The sequence below is a fragment of the Melospiza melodia genome, chromosome 26 (assembly GCF_035770615.1).
Source record: "Melospiza melodia melodia isolate bMelMel2 chromosome 26, bMelMel2.pri, whole genome shotgun sequence".
Taxonomy (NCBI): domain Eukaryota; kingdom Metazoa; phylum Chordata; class Aves; order Passeriformes; family Passerellidae; genus Melospiza; species Melospiza melodia.
In genome coordinates this window covers 1197303-1209767 of record NC_086219.1, presented here as the reverse complement: position 1 = coordinate 1209767, position 12465 = coordinate 1197303, and the positions used below count along the sequence as shown (strand labels likewise).

Sequence of the window (12465 nt, the reverse complement as noted above, 5' to 3'; positions counted from 1 at the left end):
GGAGCGCGGGGGGAGCGCCCGGAGCTCGGGGGGAGCGCCCCGCTCCGCCAATCACCGCGCGCAGCCCCGCCCCCTCGGCACGGCCCGCCAATGGCGCTCCGCAGAGCCCGCGAGTGCCCGCCCCCGCCCTGTCAATCACAGCCGCCAGCGCCGCCTGTCGGTGCCCGGCCGCAGCGGCACCGCCCTCCGAACCGAGACCTCCGCCGCGCAGCGGGGGCGCGGGGAGGCGGCCCCTCGCCCGCTCCAGCCAATCAGAACCCTCGATGCAAATCACGTCTGCGCCCTCGGAACCTATCGGGAGCGGGGCCGCAGCACCGCCCGCCGCGCTGTGTCCGTGCGCGCCGCGGGCCGTGAGGGGCGGTGGGCCCGGAGCGCGGGGTCTGCGCGCTGTGTGGGCAAGCGAGATAAAACCGGCTGGGACACCGCGGCTGTGCGGGAAAACGGGATAAAACCGGCTGGGACACCGCGGCTGTGCGGGAAAACGGGATAAAACCGGCTGGGACACCGCGGCTGTGCGGGAAAACGGGATAAAACCAGCTGGGACACCGCGGGTGTGCGGGAAAACGGGATAAAACCAGCTGGGACACCGCGGGTGTGCGGGCAAACGGGATAAAATCTCGCTGTGGGAACGCGGTCTGAGGTAGCGAATTCCCCAGCTCCTGACTCGCTGTGATTCAGTGGGATTTGCATCCTAAACTGGGCCTAAGGGCGATGCTCAGAGGGGAGGGATTAGTAATCCTCCCTCCCTCCCTCTCTTCAAAACGTTTCTTGAGCAGCCCGAGTCATATTTTTAGACCTCATAATGTATTTTTAGGCAAATGATTAAATTTAGTCAATGATGCTGTATTAACTCTCATGCTTTTAATAATTTCATGCATATTCTCATAGGAAAGTGTTATTTTGTGGCAATAGTTCAGCTTTAAGTTCCTCCTTATCATTAGTAATTTGGGAATTCCTGCTGTTAGAAACTGGCTCATGTTTAAGCTTATAAGCACCTTAAAGGAAATAACTTTACATAAAATGCCTTAATTACATATGTTTCATACACCATCATATACAAATTGGATTTAAGATGTTCAGGAGAACATTCAGGACCTGAGAATTCTAGTTTCAGAACAAGGTTTATTTCTGTTCACAGCCTCCTGGCTATTAGCTATGTTAACCTCAGCTCTGTCCCTTCTGTTCCCCTTAAGGATCAGATCTTTGGCAAAAGTTATTTTTTACTTTGGTGAAAAGTGACTGTATCCCCTTGCCAGTCTCATCTGCAGTTATGGCAACAGATGCAGAAGCCCAACAATACATGGCTGAACAGGAGGCTTAGGGAAATATTGCCACAGAAACAACAAATCAAAAGTAGGTGGCTTTCCTGTGTCCTAGAAAATACCATTATTTGAACTTGGAGTACTTCCTATTGATGGAACAGATAATTTAATGGTGGTTTTAGGGTGGGGTAACTGTGCTAACTCCTACCTAGATCTATGGAGAATTAGGTCAGCCATTCTCTGAAAAGAAAAGGGCAAGAACACCTCAAAAAAACCCTCAAACCAGTTTCAAAATCTCCTGCAAACTGCCCAGACACCGTGTGCGTGCTGTAACCCCCACGGCAATAGACACTGTGATTAATTTGACTCGAGCACAGTTTGTGCAGTGTCCCTGGGAACAGCAGCTCCTGCCCCAGCCCGATGCCCAAGTCTGGGGAGTGCTCACCCAGAGCCTGAACGCTTGCCTTGGTCACAGAGCCCTGAAACAATGCGCTACAAACAGCCAGAGCATGCCAAGATGGAAAACAGGGCATGAATGCAGCCATTTCTTGCATTTATTGGTGCAGAGGAAATGACTCCAGGGACTGAGGCAGGGCACAGGGGCACACGGTGACACTGCTGCTGCAGCACTCATCACTGCCATCCTGCTATTCACAGCTCAGCAGGGCAGAGCTGACAGAAATGTAAATTGGGCCATTACATAAGTATAAATTGTGATACAATAGAATCAATTGTCCTGAATTGCGTTGCTACAGCATCAGCGCTTGCCCCAGGAACTTCTCCGGTCTCTGGTGTAGAGCTGGAGGACAAGGAGGGAGCAGTGATTCTCGATTAATTCCAAGGAAAGCTCACTTTGTAACAGCAGCATGAGTTAGCCATTGCTGGGGTAAATCCCTCCACTGACAGTTTATAAACTCTATTGCAGTGAGGTTACAATTGGATTGAAAAAGATAAATGACATTAGTGAGGGGAAGAGAAATCACCAAAACCTGCAGGTAGCATTTAATTAACTAAACTGAGAATTGTCACACAACCCATATGCTTTTGTGGGAAACTGATTTTTAATCCAGCTTCAGCTTTGCTTTTCAGTCACTCAAATGTCCTCTACCCACTGAAAGACAGGGGTTTGATTCACTTTTGTGGCCAGACACAATAGAATGGCACTGCAACAGCTTGTATTAAAATACATTTCATTATTCTGCTCACAAATGCAGAATTTGGGAGAACACTTGTCTGAGCTCACACCTTGGAAACACGTGATACTTGTTGCCCAGATAAAATTGTTTTGGCCACTTATGTCAAGCCTGTGTCTCTTGTGCAATATCTGCATTGACATGTTTTCAAATGATAGATGTATGCCATAATTAGACAAAACATTTCAGTAATGCACTTTGCTATTTATATTCCTCAGGTCAGTCTGACACAATGGCAGAATAAACATAAATTCGGATTCTGAAGGGCATTGTGTTGATTAAAACATCCCACACCAAACGTAAATATTTCTATTTCCTCCTGGCAAAACGCAAAACTATAAAATCTTCATTTTATCACCTATCAATAGAGGCAATAGCTTTGCAATCTTCTCCCATCCTTGCAGAGAAGAAATAGAAGCTCATGCTCTAAGAGGAAGCACCACTAAAAACCCACAAACAAACAAAAAATACAGCCACGACTGTACCTTCCCATTTTGTAATTTAGAGTTATTTGCATACCTGAAAGGTCAATGCTGGATTCTGTACAATCTCACCAAAATTCCCCTTGGAGCTGTCACCAGCTGTCACAGAGCTATGAATAGGTGCTCAGTGGCACCTGCCTGGGAACATTCTTGAGTTTAAAGGATTACTGATATCTGTGTGCACAGAAATTTTCCACATAATTGACTAAGTTATCTACAGATCCTAAATGACTGTCAGCAAACCTGAACGAAGACACCCAATCATTTGTAATTTTTATATTTTCACTGACACAAGAAGGGCCAAGGAAACATTCTGTGCGAGTGTGTATCATTTATTGTAGTTCAAGAGAGTCAGGAATTGAACAGAAGACATGGCGAAAAAAAAAAAAGAAAAACAACCTTTTTTTTTCCAACTTAATTTTAAAACACTGTGGTTTCAAATCCTTTTTAAAAAGGAAATTCAAGTATCATATGCAGGGGGCAGTAATATAAAAATGTTTGTGACTTTTTTTTTTTTTTAAAAACGTAATTCTACATTTCCTGCACCCTTTCTGCTTTGGTAAGGCCAAGCCATGGATACAAATTGGTAAGCAACATAAAAAATGACCCCTGCCCCAAACTGCAGCCTCCAAGGATAAAAGTATCTGCTCTCTGCGGACAAGCTCCAATGGCTCAGAACTGTCAGTTAGCATTGATCTGCAGCATTGAAAGAATGTATTTTATTTTTTTTAAAGTCACTGAAATCCTGGTATTCCCAAGCATCTCATTCATGGCAGCTGTTTTAACATATTTCTATCTCAAGGCTTTTCACAAGTACCAGAGCATCTTGATCAACATAAAGGAAAGGGACATCTCAAGGAAAGCAAATTAAAATCCACGTGTGAAGTCTTCGCTTTTTTGAAATTATCCTTGTGTCTAACACCAATTAAAAACCAAATAGGCAAATATGTGTAATATAAAAATACGATCCCAAGATGAACACTTTGTTGCAGGCACAGTTATCGCACAAAATATGTTCTTTTAAGGGCAGGGGAATGATTTTGATTTTCACAGGGTTTGTATTTTTTTGCATTACAGAAGAAAAAAACAGCAGTGCAGGTTCATGGGTGGAACAGAAAGAAAGGAAGAGAAAGAGAAAGAAGTTACTTTAGCAGCAAAATGTCCAAGGTTCTAACCACAATCAAATTAATGGATATCTGGCGGTAAAAAACAAGGTTGAAGGGATGCTGCCCTGATCCATTCGTCTTTGCTAAAATAATTCAGCTGTAAAAACTCCAAAATGTGACATATTGGAGGACAGTTTTGTAACATAAGTAACTTCCTAGCTTGTCCTCCATGTTATTGACCATCGTTATCATTTAAATATATGTACAAGAATGAAGCTGCTTTTCTCCTCATCCACATGCTCCTGTGGTCACTATGAATCAGTGCTGTGGGCGTGCCAATCCATCAACAGCTCCAGGTGTGTCTGCTGCACTCCTGCCAGAACAGCCCACACCCTGCTCTGCCCACTGGTGGTGGCGTGCACTGCAAGGGAATTTCAATGGTCATTCTGCTTGTCTCTCATCCAGGCTTGGATTTGCTCTTTAAGTTCTGGCACTAGTAAGGTAAAAAAAAAAAAAAAGAAAAGAGGAAAAAGAATGATTAAATTACTTGGTAATAGTATTGTAAGAAAGTCCCTCATGACCAATAGCCATTTCCCATTTCTACACCATAATGTTTTTCAGCCCAGCAGTTAAGAAAACAAGGGTGTGAGGGTTATTTCCCCTCAGAAAAAGGGAAGGCAGAGGGAATGAACTTTTCTGTGCAAGCTGACATGAAAGAACTGTTAGCCCTGCTGCAGGCTCAGCAGTGTGCTATCGAAGTGCAGACCTGCCCACAGGTGGCTGCCCAGCCCCACGCAGGGCCAGCTGCCCCCTGTACCTGGTTCCAGCATGTTCTCCGTCAGCGTCTGACGGTTGAAGGGGTCGGTGGAGGAGTTGAGCAGGTGCCTCAGGATGATTGACCTGTCCATGATGGTTCCCGAGGGCAGCCTCACGGGGTCGGTCATCAGAGTGTCCATCAGGGGATCTGAGGGCACAAGGGTCTCCTCATCAAAGTGAGCAAACAGCTACAAACGTTATCTGCTCATCAACCCACAGTGCAAAACCAGCGCTCGGGGTCCCCAGGACACTGCTAAGTTATAGAAAATGGTTAAATGGACATAAATCTTCACAGCACTTTCCCCTTTCTGACCTAAGCTTTCCCTACTGTCACCCTATTTTCAGCTGGGGGGGTGCTCTTTTCAAGTACATGTTAGCAAAGCATGGCAAGGACTGGACATACAATCCCAGGGAAATCTAAAAAACTCTTAGCTCTGTATTTACTTACCTACATCACTGAAATACAGACAGATGCAAGGCTTCATAAACAATATATAGTTTCTATTAACATATGGAATCAATGCAACAAACAAAATCCCTCTATCCAAGACAGGCAGAGTTTAGAGGACTCCACTTGCCTCTGAATTCATCCGGAGCATCGCTGTAATCAATCTCTGCACGGGCGTTCTTGGCAACAATTTCCTCCACTTTCTCTGCCAGCAGTTTGAATTTCTCTATTGCTATGGTAGACTTGATGCCAGCCTTCCTCATCTTGGAGATAACCTCCTCAAAGAGCTCTTTACTGTAGGACCTCTACAGGCAAAGCATAAAAAGACAACTTTGCTGAGTCGTAGTGTCCTTACATGCCACAAAAATAGTAAAGACATTTAATGCATTTTTTAAATGGCAGAAGAAAGGATCAATGAAACCTCAACCTTACATCAAAGCAAATGTATGTAGCATTCATCTAGCACCAAAATGTCAACATTGTGGTAGACTTACAATTTTTTTTACCAGTCATCACCACAGTAGAACTATTAAGGACCAAAAAAAAAAGGGCAACATCACCTAAAGAAAATGAGGAAGATGCTCAGAGAGGCTGACTATAATTATTAGAACTGTTTTGAGACAAAACATCTGTCTTGCCATTCTCCTGTCTGTATTCTTGTTCTCACAAGTCTTGGCTGAAAATACAGTATAAAATGAACTTCTTACCTTCTGTGATAAAATGCAAGGCAGTACTGGGAAAGGAGTGATTCTTTCTCCTAATCCAAACAAGAACTAACAAAAAACCCACCCCACGATGTTGCAAAAATAGTAAGACAGCTCAGAGAGAGTGAATGCTGGAAATCTGCCACCCAGTGCAGCAGGACTATCCAGAGAGACCAAATGCAACTGAAGCAAGCATTACCTTCACGTGAAAAAGAAAGTTAGAGAAGGACTTTTGTAGCTGCCTGTGTTCTACAGAGACACCATTTTCTTTCAAGTTTACAATGTCATGTTTTGACATAATCCTTTTAATACAAAGTGTTATGCACTTTCCAGTGCAAGGTTGAATTATATGACAGAATAAAACACACTGAGTCTCACAGATTTCTATTTCCCTTGGGATTTTTAAAGCATTTAACACAGCCCCGCTGCTTTCATCTGCAGCAGCCTGCAGCAAGCAGTGCCACTCAGCAGGCAGGACACACAGTGCCCACCCAAACGCCTTCCTCGTGCTCAGAGGGAACAGAGTGATGGCAACGTGCCCAGGCTCCATAAATGTTTGCAGATTCCCTCTCCTGCGTGCTGGGATTTGCAAATGGGACATCTCTCAAAATGCTTTAGAGAGATCCCACCATGATCAAGCAACTTTTTGTTTGTTTTGTTTTCTCTCCCAATACCAGTAGCCATTAACCAACCACACATTTCCTTGGTGTTTCTTTCCTGTCACTGACAGTTTCCAAGAGACTGGTCACTCCCCCCACTCCTTTTTGATGAAGGGCCACTTTGTTAATTAAGCTTTTTTCCAGTTCTCACACCCGCAGGCTTCTTTCTTTTGAATCCCTACATCAGTCTGTGCATTTGCTGTGGCTGGCATGGATGCATAATGGAAAACAGTCTCATATACACTGAACAGCATAAAATATTCATTATACACATGCAAACACAAAGTCTGTTTCAGATGTGTTACTGGTATTTTCTGGAATGATCAGAACTTCAATAACTACAGAAAAACAATCTTGAGCTACCCCAATACTGCTGCTTCACAGACATGCAAACAGTTTCACATGCTGTAAGCCAGCTTCCTCTAGAATCTCGAGTAGCTGCTGTCTCAAGAACATTTCTTGCCCTCTATACTTTGAAAAGTTTGTATTATAAGACGTGGGCATGGGCAGAAGTGACTCAGTAGTTTGACAACTTTACAAGGACACAGAGCTGCAATAGCTTATCTTGCTCCCAGTATTACCATGAGTTCAAAGGTGCTGTTAATTGTCTCATACATGCTGTGCTTTGTCAGTTTATTACAGAGCCATTTAATAAAGTGATTTCAGAGGGAACACAATTTGGAAACTGTTAACTAGTGAATGAACTTTCATTTGTTGAGGGAGGCACCTGGTCTCAGCTCTGCCTTTTGATGAGGAAAGGGGAGGAAGTCAAAACTCTGCCTCAGTTCTCCCACTTGCAAAGGGACAAAATATTTCTGCTAATTTACAACGAGGCTATAGGCAAAAAGCACATCACACTCAGGAAATTTCCTATGCATGTGAAGTGCCATGGATATTTGTGTATGTTAACAGGTTTGCAAAGCACTGGGAACACCCATCTACAAAGAGCAGACAGAATATGAACAGAGATGATCTGCTGAAAGAAAACAAACTGCAGGGATGTAAGACAAACTGTCTGGCAGCACACAAGCAAGATGAAACGCTTCTAGAATGTTCTGCAAAGTCCTGTTTGTCCACAGAGCTTTTGCCCTTCTCCTCCATCCTCGTGGAGCTCACCTGATCATCAGCAATTGCCTTAGCAAAGCGAGCACAATCCAGCTGCAGATAAATGTCAGTCAGTTGGTCCAACAGCTTCTTTGGTTCAAACCCGTATTTCTCTGGGTTTTCAACTTTCAGGTCACGGCACTTGGGGCCACAAAGTTGCTGTAAGTTAAAGTTCAACATAGCAGCCAGTCGTGGTCCAAGTTCCTGTGAAAGTGAAGTAAAGCACAGATCACAGTGTGAGGGCAGTGATAAAGAAGGTTATCTCTAGAGTTGCACACAGCAAGATCAGAAATTATTAACTAATAAAATTTTCATTTGGTAGGCTTGCAGGAAGTGCCTGTTCTTTATGTATGTTTGCCATTAAAAAATGTCATGCAAACAGTTTCTGTCTGGAAGGATCACACCATCTCAGTGACTCAGGTAATGCTCTCAACATCAAATAACATCAACAGCAATTAGATTTTAATGAGCTGAAGAAAGGGGAGGAGAATGGAGACTAAGTGCTACCAAACATTCCCAGGTTATTATCCAGAGATGTTAGAGAAGCAGGGAACCAGCTGAAATCTGAGCAGGACTTACAGGTCTGAGAAAAGGCTTTTGGACCTGCTTGGTAAGGATATGGAACATATCAACAGTTTCAGTCGCCAGGGCGAGATAGGAACGGGACACGCGCTCATCCTGGGCCAGCTGTGACTGCCGGGCCTGCTGCTGATCCTGCAACACAAACACAGCGTGCTACACGGCCATGGAGCCTCCTGCACCCCCAAAACCTCACAGCACAGTGCCAAGGGCATCCACACAAAAGGAACACACTCATTCCAATACAGATGCGGGACATCCTTTAGTCTAAGGTACAGCTGCTCACTTTTATTACCTAGTACTAATGTCTCCATCAATTTTCCAGAATTCTGCAGCACTAAAGAATGAATGCAAACAGCATAGCAAGCCCCTCTGGTTGTTGAGTTTGTTTACATCCTCTAACTGCTCCTCACAGCTGCAGAACTGGGTTATGCTTCCCTTCCATCCAAATGCCAATACTTCAAAACCAGCTTGGGATCTGGGAGTCAAATGAAGCTCTCTCTAATTCCCTCTAATTTATGCACCATTATAAATAATAAACACTCCCCAGTGGAACAATCTGCAGATGATATACCAGCTCATTTTGTAACTACAGTAATGGCTTTACCTTGCTGGTAGGCACAGACAGGAAGAAAGGCTTCCAAAGAGCAAACCAGAATATGTTTAACAAACAAGATTTTTATAGTTTTTCCTTTTGTACTTTTTCTTTTTTTAAATCAATAACCTTAAAATAGAAATACCTGACATTGGTGGGTCAACACACACAATTACTGTTTAATCAGGCCAAGCTCTGAGGTACAGGACTATAACTGTCTGCATCAAATCTACCAAGGACCAATGCATTAACAGAGTAAAAGCTTCTATTCCTTGAAGTCAATTCAACTGGCGAGCATCTTCCCAAACTTCCTTCAGGAAGGTTAAAGTCTCAGTTTCTCCACTTAGAATTAAGTGCACAGTAATTTGAAACTTCATACTATTTCTACTTCACACCACTCTCTTTGCCAGCCACAACATAACTAGGCAGAATGATGGTTTTTTGCAGAATGTAATTCAGAGTGACCATGGCCATACTGGCAGCAAGAAAAAGCATTAAGAACTGCTCCTCACAGGCAGCTCTTTGGTGCTGCCTCTTATAAAAAAGCTTTTTTAACGGTCTTGTATTGAAGAATTAAAAATAAGTAAAGGGCACTTTGAAAAACAGCTCTGTTCACCCTGGGCAGCAGGTCCCATTGCTCTTTATTCTTCATCTCCTCTTGCACTTCATGGATACGTTTGAGGGACTCCAGACTCTCATCCAGCAAGAAAGTTGTGTCATTTATCAGCATGTTGATGTAGCGAACAAACTGCTTCCCAGAGCTGAAAACATGGAAACACAGGTGTCACAGCAGAGCAGGTGGGTGTGCACAGCTGCAAGCCCAGCAGCACTGCTGCACTGTATAATTCCAACAAGGATCCCATTCCCCAAGCCAAGCTGACTGTGGTGTCCAGAGCTCAGTTTAGAGACACTCCAGTTGCACTGGAAGGGGCTGCCATGTAAAATACAAGGGAAAGCAGCATCACCCAATGGCAGTGACTCCTCAGGCCCTGCCTGAGCAGCCTGCACGGCAGGAAGCTGCCTCACACCACCTCTTACTCACTTGAACTCTTCCATAAATGTACCATGGTGAGCTATGTTCTGCCAGAGGCTTTTGAAAATGGTGCTGATGTGGTAGCGGATTGTAAACTTGTCATAGAACTCGCTAGTGGCTCCGGTGTGTTCCACATCTGGAAAAGAAAACAGATCCCAAAACCTTCCCACCAGGATTCACTGGCAACACACCTCTCCCTACTGCCTCCAATGTGATGAGCTTCAAGCACCCAGGGAAACATTAAGGGATGAATTTCAATTCCTGTTCAGAAGTCTCCATCTTAATTCCCATTAGAAGAAGCAGCACTATCCATTTTCTAATCTAGACCCAACCTCATTTCGGAAGGAAACCCCCCAGAAACCAAAACATTCTGCTCTATTCAACTCTGCTCTTCATCCCACAGTCTAAAATCTCACTAAGAAAACTCTGGGTACTCTACAAAAACACTTGTTTTTGTTATGGGTGCAAAAACTTTTCTGAAACATCCAAATCTACAGGACTAGCAAAACTACAGCGAGGAGTTTTAAAATCCCAATATTCCTTCAGAAGCAAAGCAAAGAAAAGCTTTAATTTTGGAATCTAAAGACCAGAATAGCAATTGTCACATCAATTCACACTGCTGGACTTGTCAGTGCACAACAGCTTGTGACAGGACTGGAATTCTCAGGGTTCCATCTAGTGCTACTTCCCCCCGGTTCCTAAGCATACAGCCTCATCTTCACAAGACTCAAGATCTATTGGGGATTTGGGGAGTTTTTTGTTTTGGTTTGTTTGGGTTTTTTCAAACAGTTACAACAGCTAACAGAACCTTTGCGCTTAGAACACTATTGTGCACTCAGTGAGCTACAGACAAAGCACTTACCTGTGTAAAACTTCATCAAGGAGGGGACTAACAATTTAGTGGAGAGAGGGTGATTCTCAATCATTTCAAAGAACTTCTGTGTGCGGGGCTGCACAGCTGGATTTGTCATGAACATCACTTCCACCAGCTTGGCTACTAAGTAAGGATTTCGGATGTAGTTCTGGTTGCACAGCATCACAACGAGGAACATCACTATGTCCTGAGTACAGGGCTCATACAGCACCTGAGGAGCATATCTGGAAACAGGAAACCTAAATTAAAAACCCCAACCCTCATGTTCTACTTTTAAGATATGGCTTTAAAAAATATTATTCTAGTGATGATTTAACATATCAAAAGATCAAAAGGTCTCACCAAAAACCATAAAGAAAATTCCAAAAAATTTTCAACTTTCTTCCAAGACAAATCTAGTTTAGAAGGACTGTGGAGCCATCTATGCATTACAGCTGCAGCAATGCTGCCATGCCATAACCTCATGGCTGCATTAACAACCAGAACATTAACTGCAGATTGTTAGAAAACTACTTTTGCCCCCTCCATTTATGCATGTGCCACCTGCTAAAGGGACAAGTGGCAGTACAAGTTTCCTTCAAAGACAACTTTACTTACTGTACAATAAAAAATAAAAATTCAGCAACATCTTCCACGTAAAACTCTGGCAATGATGCAAATACTTTCGGAACCTCAGGAGTTAAAGGCAATTTTATGCTGTAAAACAGAAGAGACAACAAACAGGACAGTAAACCAGCAGGGTTAAGCAGAAAGTGTCATGTGCTCACTTATGGAATCCTTCCATGGGAGCCCTTTATAAGAATCAGAGCCTGACTTTTCAGAGCTCCATGTCAGTACTTAAGGGTACCAAACATACCTGAGGGGGCCCCCAAACCCAAGTGAACATTAAACTCTGAATAACAGAAATATTCCATGCAAGGATGCATGTCACCAACCCGTAACAATGCAGACATTGTAAGCAAAATTCTAGAGCTGCTCAATTCAGTGAGCAATCCAGCAGGATCTGACATATCTTTGATCCAACTTACACAGATAAACCTGACACTCACTTGGGATAGGCAGGGTCAAGAATGCGAAGCATCAGCTGAATCACCATGCCATAGAAATTCAGGCATCTCCTGAGGAAGTTTTCATCCAGCAAACCAGCATCTGCACAAGCCTTACACCTCACCAGTTTCTGCAGAACATGCACACAAAAATTAATCCAGGGCAAGACAGCATAAAGGAATGGGAAGCCTCTTCAAGATAATCAATATATCTCTGGTCAATAAACAGTGGTCTCTTCTTACAATACACTCTTATTTCAAGAAAATAGGGCCCCAACACAGCAAGTAAAACACAATTTAGAGTTGCAGGGACAGATGTGCATTTCACAAACTTTATCAAAACAATGAAAGAAGTAACAAATGTACCCAAGTGGGAAAATGTGTGATTAAAGCATTTTGGTGCTACAGCTCAAAACAATTGAGCCAATTTCTTTGAGGAAGATCTAAGTAGAAACAGGCCTACAAAAAACAGAGCAACCAGCTTACTCATCTTTGCAGGAACTCTGTGTGAGATCAGTGACTTGAGAGTTCCTACTTGTGCATGGACTGTGAACCCACAGCTAC

At 43.5% G+C, this 12465-nt stretch overlaps 1 protein-coding gene across 2 annotated transcripts in view; it reads right to left on the bottom strand.

Annotated features, from left to right (window-relative positions):
- Window positions 1-3248: 3248 nt before the first annotated feature.
- UBE4B (ubiquitination factor E4B) overlaps window positions 3249-12465 on the bottom strand; it is a 32677-nt gene continuing 23460 nt past the window's right edge. For both annotated transcript variants that reach the window (XM_063177184.1, XM_063177185.1), the window contains 10 exons: window positions 11905-12032; window positions 11453-11551; window positions 10844-11079; window positions 9991-10117; window positions 9565-9709; window positions 8354-8488; window positions 7787-7978; window positions 5438-5612; window positions 4861-5007; window positions 3249-4536 (listed from right to left, as the gene is read on the bottom strand). In XM_063177184.1, the coding sequence (XP_063033254.1) occupies window positions 4478-4536; window positions 4861-5007; window positions 5438-5612; window positions 7787-7978; window positions 8354-8488; window positions 9565-9709; window positions 9991-10117; window positions 10844-11079; window positions 11453-11551; window positions 11905-12032 (1443 nt within the window). In that variant the 3' untranslated portion in view covers window positions 3249-4477. The remainder of the gene's footprint in view (window positions 4537-4860; window positions 5008-5437; window positions 5613-7786; window positions 7979-8353; window positions 8489-9564; window positions 9710-9990; window positions 10118-10843; window positions 11080-11452; window positions 11552-11904; window positions 12033-12465) is intronic.